The sequence below is a fragment of the Eptesicus fuscus genome, chromosome 23 (assembly GCF_027574615.1).
Source record: "Eptesicus fuscus isolate TK198812 chromosome 23, DD_ASM_mEF_20220401, whole genome shotgun sequence".
Lineage (NCBI taxonomy): Eukaryota > Metazoa > Chordata > Mammalia > Chiroptera > Vespertilionidae > Eptesicus > Eptesicus fuscus.
In genome coordinates this window covers 11,706,335-11,717,896 of record NC_072495.1, presented here as the reverse complement: position 1 = coordinate 11,717,896, position 11,562 = coordinate 11,706,335, and the positions used below count along the sequence as shown (strand labels likewise).

Here is an 11,562-nt window from a genome sequence, read left to right as displayed (position 1 = left end):
GCTTCCCAACCTGGGTTGTCTGCCCACCTGTCCACTCCGTGAGCTCCAGGGCTGAGACGCCCTGGTCCTCCCAGCGTCCCCATGTGGAGATGGTCAACTCAAATGTCTATATGGGGCCAGAGAGATCATGGCAGTGAATGAGGAAGGGACTCCTCTGAGGGGTGCACCACGGGTGTGTTTGCCACGGGCAGCGGAGACTCCGCTCCAGCTGATTTCTGCAGTGTGGGAATGGCGTCTGGTGTCTCCAGACCTTCCCACCTTCCCAGGGAAGCCAGAACTCCCGATTTCCATGTGGAAATGCCTGGTTTTCAGACGTGCTGCTCCGTGTGCACAGCTGCACTCCTCACCCAATTTGGAGGCCACCAAGTTGCAAACTTCAATAACGACACCAGCAAACGCAGGGGGCTGTTATAAAGCACTTTATAAAGTTTACATATCATTTGACTCTCACAACAGCTCTAAGACATAGGCACTTTCCAGATGAGGAAACCGAGGCACAAAGAGGTCAAGGGGCTTACCCAGTCACAGAGCTGGCAGTGGCAGAATCAGAATCTGAACCCAGAAGGTCTGGCTCCAGAGGCCCTGCTCTTAACCCCTCCACACCATCTAGAAGGTGCTACTGGTGACCCACCCAAACCCCCTTTAGAGGGGGCACTCACCCCAGCTGTCCTGCCCGATGCTGACAGCCACACCTGGGCGTTTCTCTGGGAGATTCCCTTGGCCACTGGGAGCCACTTGTGCTGGAGTGGGTCCTCTGGGAACTTATTCACACACATCCCCTCCCCCCGCCACGCCCTCTCCCAACACACCCTGCAGCCAATAACTGATGTGAGGCAAACTGGTGGATTCATGCTCCAGAGCTCCAGGGGATTGGCCTGAGTTTAGATGCCATGTGAACCTGCCCCTCGGCCCAGCTCCTTCCTGCCTTTCCTGCTTCTTGGACTCCCTTCTCCTGAGGGTACTCCGTCGATAAGCAGGAATCCCCATCTCAGGTTCTGCTCCTAAGAGACCTGACCTAAGGCAGCCCATCTGCAGAAAGAATGACCCAGAGCCTGCTTGTCCTTTTGAACCAACAAGTGCCAAGGGCTACAGGGACTTTATTCTGCCCTGCCCAACCCAAGCCGAGGTGGCAGAGCCCTCTGCTGTCATGCCACCCCCGGCACAGGTCCCAACCAGGCTCAAGTCATCGTACACACGTCCACTGTGGTGGGCTCCTCTCGGGTGAAGCCGTCACCGAAGCCCTCATCGTCCACCAGGTCGGGCTTGCGGCAGCACATGGGGCAGAGGCGGTTGCGCACAGCGGAGGCCCGGAGCCAGACGATGAGGTTCCACCGCTCGCCGGTGCCCAGGGGCCGGGCCCCGTGCAGCTGGCCACCCCGATGCAGCACACCCTGACCCACCACGTGCTCCACCTCCAGGGGCGTGGCCAGGGCCGAAGGCGCCTGCAGACAGCTGGGGTCAGGCCTGGGCACCCCCATCTACCCCAGGCCCTGCCCCGGGGGTCACACACACTAACCTGGAAGAGGTCCCCAAAGTATAGGGCGCCCCCGGTGAAGGCCTTGCCCAGGGACACATTGATGGTCAGCTCGGCATTGTCATAGTGGCAGCCCAGCTCTCGGTCCTGGCCTGGTGCATACTTGACCACGAAGGCTCGGTGGCTGTCGAGCCAGCCTCCGCCACAGTCCGGGTAAAGGAGGGCCATCAGTGGCTGGAGGAAGCGCTCCCGCAGCGGCGTCACCAGCGGCTCGTCCAGGCCCAGCTCATGGAGCAGCACCTGGGAGGAGGGTCCCAATGAGGCCCTGACACGGGGAAGGATCAGCAGGGAAGCTGGTGCGGCCCCACCCTGCGGTGTCCCTTGTTTAACTTCATAATCCTGCCATTCCATCTTACAGACGGAGACCAAGGAGCAGAGAGGCTACACAGCTGGCCCACAGCGCTGCAGGTCAGTCTCCCCAGACCCACGTGTCCCTGCCTCCTCAGCCCACCCGCAGAGCCGCACCCACCCCAGAGGTGTTCATGGTGTTGGGTCTTCCCTTGGGCATGTCCGACTGCTCGAAGTGCTCCAGCTCCTCCAGCAGCGCCTGGCAGAACGGCGCCGTGAACACCGGCAGCCGGTAGATCCGCTTCTCCTCTGCAGGGAGGACAGCCGGTTGGCCGGGAGCTTCGGGATGCGTTTCCGTCTCCCCGAGTTGTGTGAGCCTGGGCATGCCTTTTCGCTTCCCCAGTCTCAGTTTCCTCATCTGTATAATGGGGATAACTCGGGTACTCTACACCCTTCTCGGGGCTATTATGAGGATTAAATGATGTGTGGTATCAGCTCGGGGGCGGGGGGGGGGGTCTGTTCTCCAACTCACTTCCTCCCCCACACTCATCCCTGGAGCCTCTCATCCTGCTTCCAAGGGTGCCCATGGTCTAGCCTTCAGACTCAGACCCCGAGATGGGGAGGGATTAGCCCAAGGACACCCAGCAGGCCAGCCACGGAGCCAAGCCAGGACACAGAGCCTGCTCAGGCTCTCTCTGCACCCCTCGCCCCAGTGAACCACCAAAGTCTGCACCCCAACTCAGAGGTTTCTTGGAGTTTCTGTCCCCCACCAGGAAGGCTGAGAGGGGCTGCTTTTTGGTAGGGCCCTGGCGGGGAAGAGGCCCGGCTCAGAATGGAAATTGGCGCATTCTTGGGAGACACACACATTCTGGCCAACTCACAAGCAGCCCCAGCGCCACCCAAACAGCCTCCTTACAACTTCAGCTGCTGTGGAGTGGGTGGTCATGAGGCCCCTCCCAGCCTGGAAGGGGAGTTTCATTCTACCCTGTGCCCCAACAGGATGCAGGTGCCCGGAGGGGAGTGGCTTTTACCCCTGTCACCCCACTGTATCCCCCAGACCCAGGGTAACAGTAACCGTCAGACCCGGAGAATTCTGTACACATGCCATGCTCAAGCCTCTAAGTGCATTACCTCTCACCCGATCATCACAGCACCTTTCGAGATGGGTGGTATTATCGTTCCCATTTCACAAATGAGGAAACCAAGGCAGACAGATTAAGGAACGTGCGAGGCTCCCTGGCCTGGGACTGCTGCTGGGTTTGGCCAGTGGGAGACCCCAGCAGGAGGAGGAGGGCAGGAAGAGAGATGGGGCGTTTGGGAGGTGGGCTGTGTGCTCCTGCTGGTTGTCTGGAAGCCCCTCCCACTCCTTCAGGTCCAGAGACAGAAACGCTCCCCCTATTGCTGGCCCTGCCGGGGCCCTTCACCTCCCTTGCTGATCCTGTAACCCAGCCCACCCGGCACCGTCTCCACTATCCCTTCCTTAAGCTCTCCAGTCCCCCGGCGGGCTCATGCCTGATAAGACACTGAACAGCTGTGTCTCTGGGGTGAGTGCAGGGATGAATCTAGATGCCCTGCTCCTGTGCCTTCCAGGCCCCGCTGGTTTGGTTTTGGAGGCGCACATAATGGACAGAGGGGACCCCAGTCTTCCACCCCCTAGTCCTGCCAGGTCATGGGGGCAAGACCTCACCCGACACTGTCTCCAGCCGCTGGAGGAGGCCCTTGAGGTCTGCACCTGGCAATGCGCTGTACTCGGCTGCGGCCAGAAACTCGGGGGCCAGGGCCACATCCTGGGGGAGAACACACACCCGCTGTGAGGCAGGCAGCCTCCCCAGCCTGGATGCCTCCTCCTCCCGGTAACCTGCCCCTGCTGGGTACCTGCAGTGAGCTGTAGAGTTCAGGCCGTGCCGGGCGGTAGGAGCTGGCGATGAGGGCTTTCCTGGTAGCCGACTCCTGCCCTAGGCGCTTCCGCCGCTCCACCTCCTGCTCCAGCTGGGGTGGCACAGGGCCTGGTTACCAGGACAGGGCCTCTCATCCCCTCGAGGCCATTGTACAGGTGAGGAAACTGAGGCTCAGGAAAGGCCAGAGCGGGGCCCAGGCCAGGAGCCAAGTCTTCCTGTGCTCCTGACTCTGACAGGGTTGACTGCAGGCGCCACCCTGTTAGCTGAAGGGGATTCCTTCCAGAAGGGGGCCAAGCCCACCCTGGGCTATGACAGCCCTGAGATGCCCCTCAGCCAGCTGGGGCCACGCAGGGAGGGAAGCAAAGTCCCAGCAGAAGCTGCAGAGGGCTCTCCCGGGAAGCTTCCCACCATTACCCCCAGGTGAGGGAGGAGGGGCGAGATGGGGAGCAGCCCTGGTGGCAGGGGAAGCAGGGTCGGAGGAGGAACAGCAAGGAGCCTGGCAGCCCTGGCAGGACCTCAGCCCCAGGTGCTGTGAAACCTTGAGCAAGTGACTCCCCTGGTTGAGCCCAATTTTTTCATCTCAAAAGAGCATGAAGTAAGACAACCTGGCAGCCCTCCCTCTTTCTCTTTTCCTGGTGCTAGGCCCCAGCTGCTGCAATGAGTGGGCACAGGAAGGGGGAAAGGAGGTTAAGGAGCCCTTCAGAGATCTGGGACTGGCAGGCCTGAGGCTGGGGCACCCCTTCAAACCGCCGACACAAATCTAAAATGGAAGGTCTAGGCCGGGTGTGTAGGGGTGCTGGAGGGTGGTGAGTGTTACCTCTTCTAACAGCTGCTGGAAGTCCTTGGGGGTGACACAGCCTCGGCTGCGCAGGATCTAGGAGCAAAAAGGTCAATGGACACGACTACATGACCCTGGGCAAAGGCACTTAACATCTCTGGAGCCTCAGAATCCCCTCCTAAAATGGAGATGAGAGCCCGGACCTCACAGGACCATCGTGAGGATGAAGTACACGGTAAGCGCCAAGTCCAGAGCGGGGCTCCCAGCTGCTCTCACGAGACCGACAAACCACCCTGAGCCAGGCCCTGCCCTAAGCACATATATGTTGGTTCATCCACACGACAGCCTCACTCGGGAGCTACGCTTGTCCCCAGTTAAGGAGAGAAAACTGGGGCACCGAGAGGCCGAGCCGCTGTGGCGGTCAGATCTGAGCACGCGGGCAAAGCCAGCGACCTCGGGCACAAAGGTCCCCCCTCCGCCAGCCTCCCGCGCATTCCTCTGCGGAGCCGATGAAGGCCACTCACGGGGCCGTAGTCCGTGCGCAGCTGCTGCTCGCCCCGGAAACGCACGTGCAGCCCGTAGCGCGCCACGTACAAGTTCTCGGAGCAGAAGCAGGCGCAGCGGCAGAAGCGCTGCGGGACGCCCGCCGTCGCCATGGTGAACTGGCGCGCGCGGCCCCGGCGGATTCCGTAGGAGCACTTCCGGATACGCCCACTTCCGGCAGCCAAGGATCCGGTCTAAATTCCCAAGCGCAGAGAAGAACGGAGACTCCGCCCCCCGAAAACGGTCTGCGGTGTAGAAAGATGTTCTCGGGGCCCCCAAGACCTCTTGCCACCTCCCTTTTCTGCTCGGAGCTTTTGAAGAACCAGCCAACTCCACGGGGACAGTTAAAGGCGCCCTGAGTTTCTACCGCGTCTCCTCCAAATGCTATGAACCACCCAGTTCTGTGCGTTTGAGCTTGGGTTTAGCATTTTTTTTTTCCGGGTCCCTGTCCCCGCTCTCCCGTGGCCCCCGCTGTCTCCTAGGATTCACCGCTGGTTGCAACCGTGTCTCCACAAAAACGTTCCGTCCCGCGTGACTTCCGGTGGCGCTCCCGTAGCAGTCAGGTGTGGGGCGGGGGAATAGGGCGTGGTCTGCCCGCGGCCACACCCCGCACAAACCGGTTCCAGTTCTGCGCAGCCGCTGTGCGAGATGAGTACTAGCGCTCTTAGCGTGCCACCCAACCTGCGGGAGACCCATCGCCGCACACCCGGACCCCGTCCTGGTCCGCCGTGCAACCCCCGCCCCCAGGCCAGGTCTGCAGAACTGGATGAAGTGGCTTGGATTGGATAGCAAACCTGTTACTGAGATGGGAGAACTAAGGCGTGGAGCAGGGGAGGAAGTCCCTTCCCCTGGAATTGGTCCCTGACCCCCGCCCTAGAGTTTCCTCCAGGACAGCGTTGTGCGGGAATGGGGCTGGGGAGGAAGAGTCTGGGCTTCAGGACTTCCGCCCAGACCCCAGATTAACCGGTGACTACAAGTGACAGCGCCTGTTGTCCCAGCTTCCTCTCTCCTGGACCTCTGGATCTCTCACCCGCCTTTCATCCCTACAGCAAACCCTTGAGCTAGGTACTGTTACATCTTCCTGTTATACAGATGGGGAAACTGAGGCTCCGAAGTGCAGTGACCGGCCCCGGGTCACTCACCAGTAAGGGATACCCATGAGGTTTGAACCCAGCAGTCTGCTCTCTGTCTTCCCTGTTCGCCGCGACAGGGGTTCAGTGGTGAGGGTGAGATGAGGAGGGAATTTGAGTTTTCTCTTTGTGCTTGTTGGCATTTTCTTAATGAGTCCCCTTTCCTTTCCCCTGTTCTTACACATGTGTGTGAGCCACCATAAACACATGCACTCCAGCACATACGTCCATGCTAACATTTACACGCAACCACACCTACCATCAACACACTCACCCTCATGAACACATTCCACATACAGTGATGGTTGCACACTCGTGCACACCCTCACACACCTACTCACCCACAGTCACATCTCACACACACCTGCTCACACTCACACAGGCAGCACAACCCGGTTCCTTTCTTCTCTCTGGCAACTTAAGCTCTAAGACCCAACCGTTGCTCCTACTGAAGCCCCAGGGCCCAAAAGGGAGAGGGAGACCTTCAGATTCTGTGATACCGTGTGTCGGCATTCCTCCCCCGCTGTCTCCATCAGCGCCTTTGGGGATCCAAGGCTCCAGCCAGCAAAGTGTCCCCGCCTTTCCCCAGTACCTCCGGGGACCAGGAGAGGGCGCCCGCTCTCCGGGCAAAGCCTATACCAACAGCCTGAGTGGTTTTCACACTGGCTGGGCAGGGGCTTTCAGACCTTCCTGAGTGTGTATGTCCGTGAGTGTGTGTCTGCGCCTGTGTGAGCTGTGCATGTGGAAGTGTGTTTTGAGTGACAGACAAGGTCCTTGCGCTTCTGAAGGTCTCAGTCAAGTGAGGGGAGACGGGCCAGCGAGGAAACAATCACATGATCAAGTTCTTCTCCCTTGGTTTCGAGTGCCAGGAGACAAAGTGGGAGGGGCTGGGACGCCCAGTGCCTGGAAGTGGCCTCTTCGGACAGGTGGCCAGGGAGGCCCTCACAAGAGTGACATTCCAGCCGAGCCCTGACTGCGGCAGCAGGATCTGGCAGAAAAGGGTCGTAGGCAGGGGAACAGAGTGCAGGTCACTTAACGTCTGCTGTGGGCTGAACTTTACTTGAACAGCAAGGATCACGAGAGGGCAAGCCAGAGGCAATGGGACCAGGGTGGTATTGGGGCCGAATCACTGGGCCTAGGAGGCCACGGTTAACATTTTGAATTTGACCCTGCATGCAAAGGGAAGCTGTTTAATCCTCACAGCAAACCCTATGAGACAGGAACTGTCCTCACTTTACAGATGTAGACAAGGAGGCTCAGAGAGGCCCAATGAGCCACCCAAAGTCACACAGCTCATAAGTGGTAGAGGCCGGAACGGAACTCAAATCTGACTGCGGGGTTGTTTATGAAGGTCTGCACGGGCGCCCCTCCCCCCTCAGGCATAAAATCAAGGTCCCTGGGCCACGGGGACCTTAGTTCCAGCCCAAGCCTTCTGAAGCTACCAGTCTTCCTCAAGGACCCAACCTCCCGGCCCAGAGCTGTGTGGCCTGAGAAGGTGTTTAAAGTTTCACAGGCATCTTGATTGCCCAGCGATAGTGAAGGGCCCTACTCGCCAGCAAAGGATCTATTTCCCCAGCTCGGTGTTCAGCACCCCCCTCACGGCCTTCTCCCCAGCAGGCCCCGGGCAGGCCAGCTCCCCAGCCTCCACCGCGCTGGCCTGGAGCTGGCCTGGCACGAGCAGCCTCCCCCGCCCGGTCAGGTTTCTCCCTTTCGCAGCAGTTTGCAAGATGAGCCTGCTCTGCCTGTCAGCGTAGACTGGCCCTCCTCAGAGACAGTGTCCCAGCCCCCAGCCCGGGCTCAATCGCGAAAGAGAACCGCAGCGAGAAGACTATAACAGCAAGCACCAAATCAGTGTGACTCCCAGCCAGCAACGACGCGTTTTATTAACTGCAGCAGGTATCTCCACTCCCTCCATTTTACAGATGAGGAAACTGAGGCTCAGGGAAGTGCAGGGGCCTGTCCAGTGCTCATTAGAACACCCATCCTGTGTGGTTCCAGCGTGGCATGGGTGGTGTGTGTGCGCGTATACACGTGTGTATGTCTGTGTATATATGCATATGCATAGGTGTGTGTATGTATGTACATATAGCACATGCTTTTGAATTAACATGGAGTACCCACACAAAAAGGGTACATATCATAAGTGTACGGTTTGGTGAATTTTCACAAACTAGACACCCATGTAATCAGCACCCAGATCCAAAACAGAACATCGTAGCTTCACAGAAAACCCCTCCCCATGCCCCCTCATCTCACTCACTACCCATCTCCCAAGGGTCTCAAGAGCAAAGATCTGTTCTTGAATTTGCTACAAAGAAAACCATATAGGAGTAGTATTTTGTGTACTGCTTCTTTCGCTCAGCATTATGTTCTAGAGATGCTTCTGTGGGGTGAGTAGCAGCAGTTCATTCTTTTTCCTGGTTGCATAGTATTCCATGGGGGTGAGCATTCTTCCATTCCCTGAGCCATTCTAGAGCTAATGGGCATTTGCATTGTTTCCAGTTGGGAAACATTCTTTTTTTTTTTTTTTGCAGTAAAATAGACATGATGAACATTTATCATTTTAACCATTTTTAATAGACTTTTTTTTTTAGAGCAGTTTTAGGTTCACAGCAAAATTGAGCAGAAAGAGATTTCCCACATACTCTCTGCTCCCTCCCCCCCACACACACACACATCCAGAGGCTCCCCCACTCTCAACACCCTGAACCAGAGTGCACATTGGTTACAGTCAGTGAAGTCCCATTGACACATCCTCACCCAAAGTCCATGGTATACATTAGGGTTCCCTCTTGGGGTTTTAGAGTCTCTGGTTTGTGTCCCTGTATAATGACGTGTGGCCACCATTGCAGTATCATACAGCATTGTTTCACTGCCCTGAAAATCCTCTCTCCTAAACAATAAATTTGATTTTAAAAATTCCTCTGTGCTCTGTCTAGTCACCGCTCCCTCCTCCTAACCCCTCGTAAGTCTGACCTTTTTTACCGTCTCCACAGTATGTAGCCTTTCCAGTCTGGCTTCTTCCACTGGGGAAATAAACATTCGAGGTTCATTCATGTATTTTCATGGCTGGACAGCCCATTTCTTTTTAGCGGGGACTAACGTTCCATCGTCTGGATGGAGCCCTGTTTGTCTGTTCACCTGCTTTCTTCACCGTTTGTTGAAAAAAAAACTACCTTTGCTCCCTTGTATTGCCTTTGGTTCTTCGTCAAAGATCAGTTGACTATTTTTTTGTGGGTCTATTTCTGGGCTCTCTGTTCTGTTCCATTGATCTGTCTATTTTTTGCTCCAGACCACATTGCGTTCACTTCTGTAGCTTTACAGTAAGTCTTCACGTTGGGGAGTGTCAGTCCTATGGCTTTGTTATTCTCCTTCGATATCGCGCTGGCTGTTTTCACACAGCAAGAATGACAGAGCCTAGATTTGGACCCAGATCCGAGTCACTCTAACTTTTAGGTATTCCATCCAAGATAGGCTCTCAGGTGCAATCATATATTTGCTTTTTTTAAAAAAAATATTTTATTGATTTTTTACAGAGAGGAAGAGAGAGGGATAGAGAGCCAGAAACATCGATGAGAAACCAGCTGCCTCCTGCACACCTCCCACCAGGGATGTGCCCGCAACCAATGCACATGCCCCTGACCGGAATCGAACCTGGGACCCCCCAGTCCGCAGACTGATGCTCCATCCACTGAGCCAAACCGGTTTCGGCTATTTGCTTTTGTTTTTGCACAAACAGTAAGATACTTCAACTGTATTCTGTCCTTTTTAAAATATTTTTTGAGAGAGAGAGAGGGAAGGAGAGAGAGAGTGAAAAAAAACACACACATTGATTTCTTGTTACATGTATGCATTTGTTGGTTGATTCTTGTATGTGCCCTGACCAGGAATCGAACTTGCAACCTTGGTGTGTCAGTTGGTGACGCTCTAACCAACTGAGCTACCCAGCCAGGGCTCTGTCCCTTGTTTTGACTCAGTACATTTAGGTCATTCCATACCTTTACGTAACTACGTATAGGTAGGTTCATAGATTTGTCTCCACTGCTGTGCGGTATTCCGTTGAGCGATGCTGTGTAATTATCCGGCCAGTTCCCTATGGTCTGGGAGGATATTTAGGTTACTTCCAGACTTTGCTACTCCAGTAACTGTCCACAGCCAATATCTTTGCTCCCCTCTACAAGTCTATCTATAGAAGAAATTCCTACTGGGTTTAAAAAAAAAAAAAGTGCGTTTTAAATTCTGAACTTCTCCAAATTCCCCTTGAAAGAGGCTCTCCCATGTGACTAGCGGAGGCTGTTTTATTTTTTTTTAATATATTTTTATTTATTTCAGAGAGGAAGGGAGAGTGAGATAGAAACATCAATAATCCTCGACCTCCTGGGTCATAGGTCGATGCTCAACCACTGAGCCATGCCAGCCCGGCTATCGGGGGCTGTTTTAAATCAGAGGGCGCTTGCCCAGCCGGGATGGCTCAGTGGTTGAATGTCGACCTGTGAACCGGGAGGTCACAGTTTGATTCCCGGTCAGGGCACATACCCAGGTTGCGGGCTCGATCCCAGTGCGGGGTGTGCAGGAGGCAACTAATCAACGATTCTCTCTCATCACTGATGTTTCTATCTCTCTCCCCCTCTCCCTTCCTCTCTGAAATCAATAAAAATATATTTAAGAAATACAACTAAATAAATCAGAGGGCGTTTTAAGCCTCTGGCTGAAGGAGGAGGGCTGTGGAGACACCTTGCCCCACCCGCTGCCCCTCTGGGCCTTGACCTACCCTCCCCGGCTCTTGGTTCAGGCCACACGGATCCCTTCCTGTCCCTCAAGTGGCCAGGCAGGCAGACCAGAGCCTTTCAGCTGCGCCTGGGATGCGCTTCCTCCAGACCCTCCCAGGCTCGCCCCTTCTCACCTTTCACCCTTCTCCGGGAGCCCTTCCCAGTTACAGTAGCCCCTGCTGCACCCCGTTTTATTTCCTTCAAATAAAGTATCCGAAATCATCCTGTGTATTTATTTGATTTCCTGTCTCCCCGCTTCCCAAAGGAGGGGGGGAACGGGGGAGGGTGTCTCTTTTTCACACTCAGTTGGATTCCAAGCACCCAGCACCCAGCACCCAGCACTCAGTACGTTAGTGCTGCCTCCCCTCTCCCAGTCCCCTGCTGCTCTGCCCTATTTTTCTTTTCTTTTTAATTTTTTAAAATATATTTTTATTGATTTCAGAGAGGAAGGGGAGATATATATATATATATATGTCAATGATGAAATAGAATCAGTGACCAGCTGCCTCCTGCACGCTCCACACTGGGGATCGAGCCCACCACCCCCGGCATGTGCCCTGATTGGGAACCGAACCATGACCTCCTGGTTCATAGATCGAGGCTCAACCACTGAGCCACGTAT

At 55.6% G+C, this 11,562-nt stretch overlaps 1 protein-coding gene across 2 annotated transcripts; it reads right to left on the bottom strand.

Moving 5' to 3' along the window:
• Positions 1-1,036: 1,036 nt before the first annotated feature.
• OGFOD2 (2-oxoglutarate and iron dependent oxygenase domain containing 2) lies at positions 1,037-5,228 on the bottom strand. 2 transcript variants are annotated; one of them, XM_008142664.3, is made up of 7 exons: positions 5,023-5,228; positions 4,538-4,594; positions 3,698-3,811; positions 3,510-3,609; positions 2,004-2,131; positions 1,517-1,774; positions 1,037-1,442 (listed from the first exon to the last, which is right to left on the bottom strand). In XM_008142664.3, exons 1-7 carry the CDS (start codon positions 5,152-5,154, stop codon positions 1,179-1,181), a joined length of 1,053 nt encoding a protein of 350 aa, XP_008140886.1. In that variant the 5' UTR covers positions 5,155-5,228; the 3' UTR covers positions 1,037-1,178. The 2 variants fall into 2 exon arrangements, with proteins under 2 accessions (XP_008140886.1, XP_054568764.1); XM_054712789.1 differs by lacking the exons at positions 4,538-4,594; positions 5,023-5,228 and having other exon boundaries at positions 2,004-2,240; positions 3,698-3,770.
• Between the last annotated feature and the right edge of the window lie 6,334 nt (positions 5,229-11,562).

What these genes read in the sequence shown, in the direction of transcription:
- OGFOD2 (XM_008142664.3), bottom strand. Translation starts at nt 5,154, where the DNA reads ATGGCGACGGCGGGCGTCCCGCAGCGCTTCTGCCGCTGCGCCTGCTTC. An exon ending in AACTCTACAGCTCACTGCAG is followed by an intron (nt 3,610 to 3,697) that starts GTACCCAGCAGG and finishes GTTCTCCCCCAG; the next exon opens with GATGTGGCCCTGGCCCCCGA. An exon ending in ACACCATGAACACCTCTGGG is followed by an intron (nt 1,775 to 2,003) that starts GTGGGTGCGGCT and finishes CCCTCCTCCCAG; the next exon opens with GTGCTGCTCCATGAGCTGGG.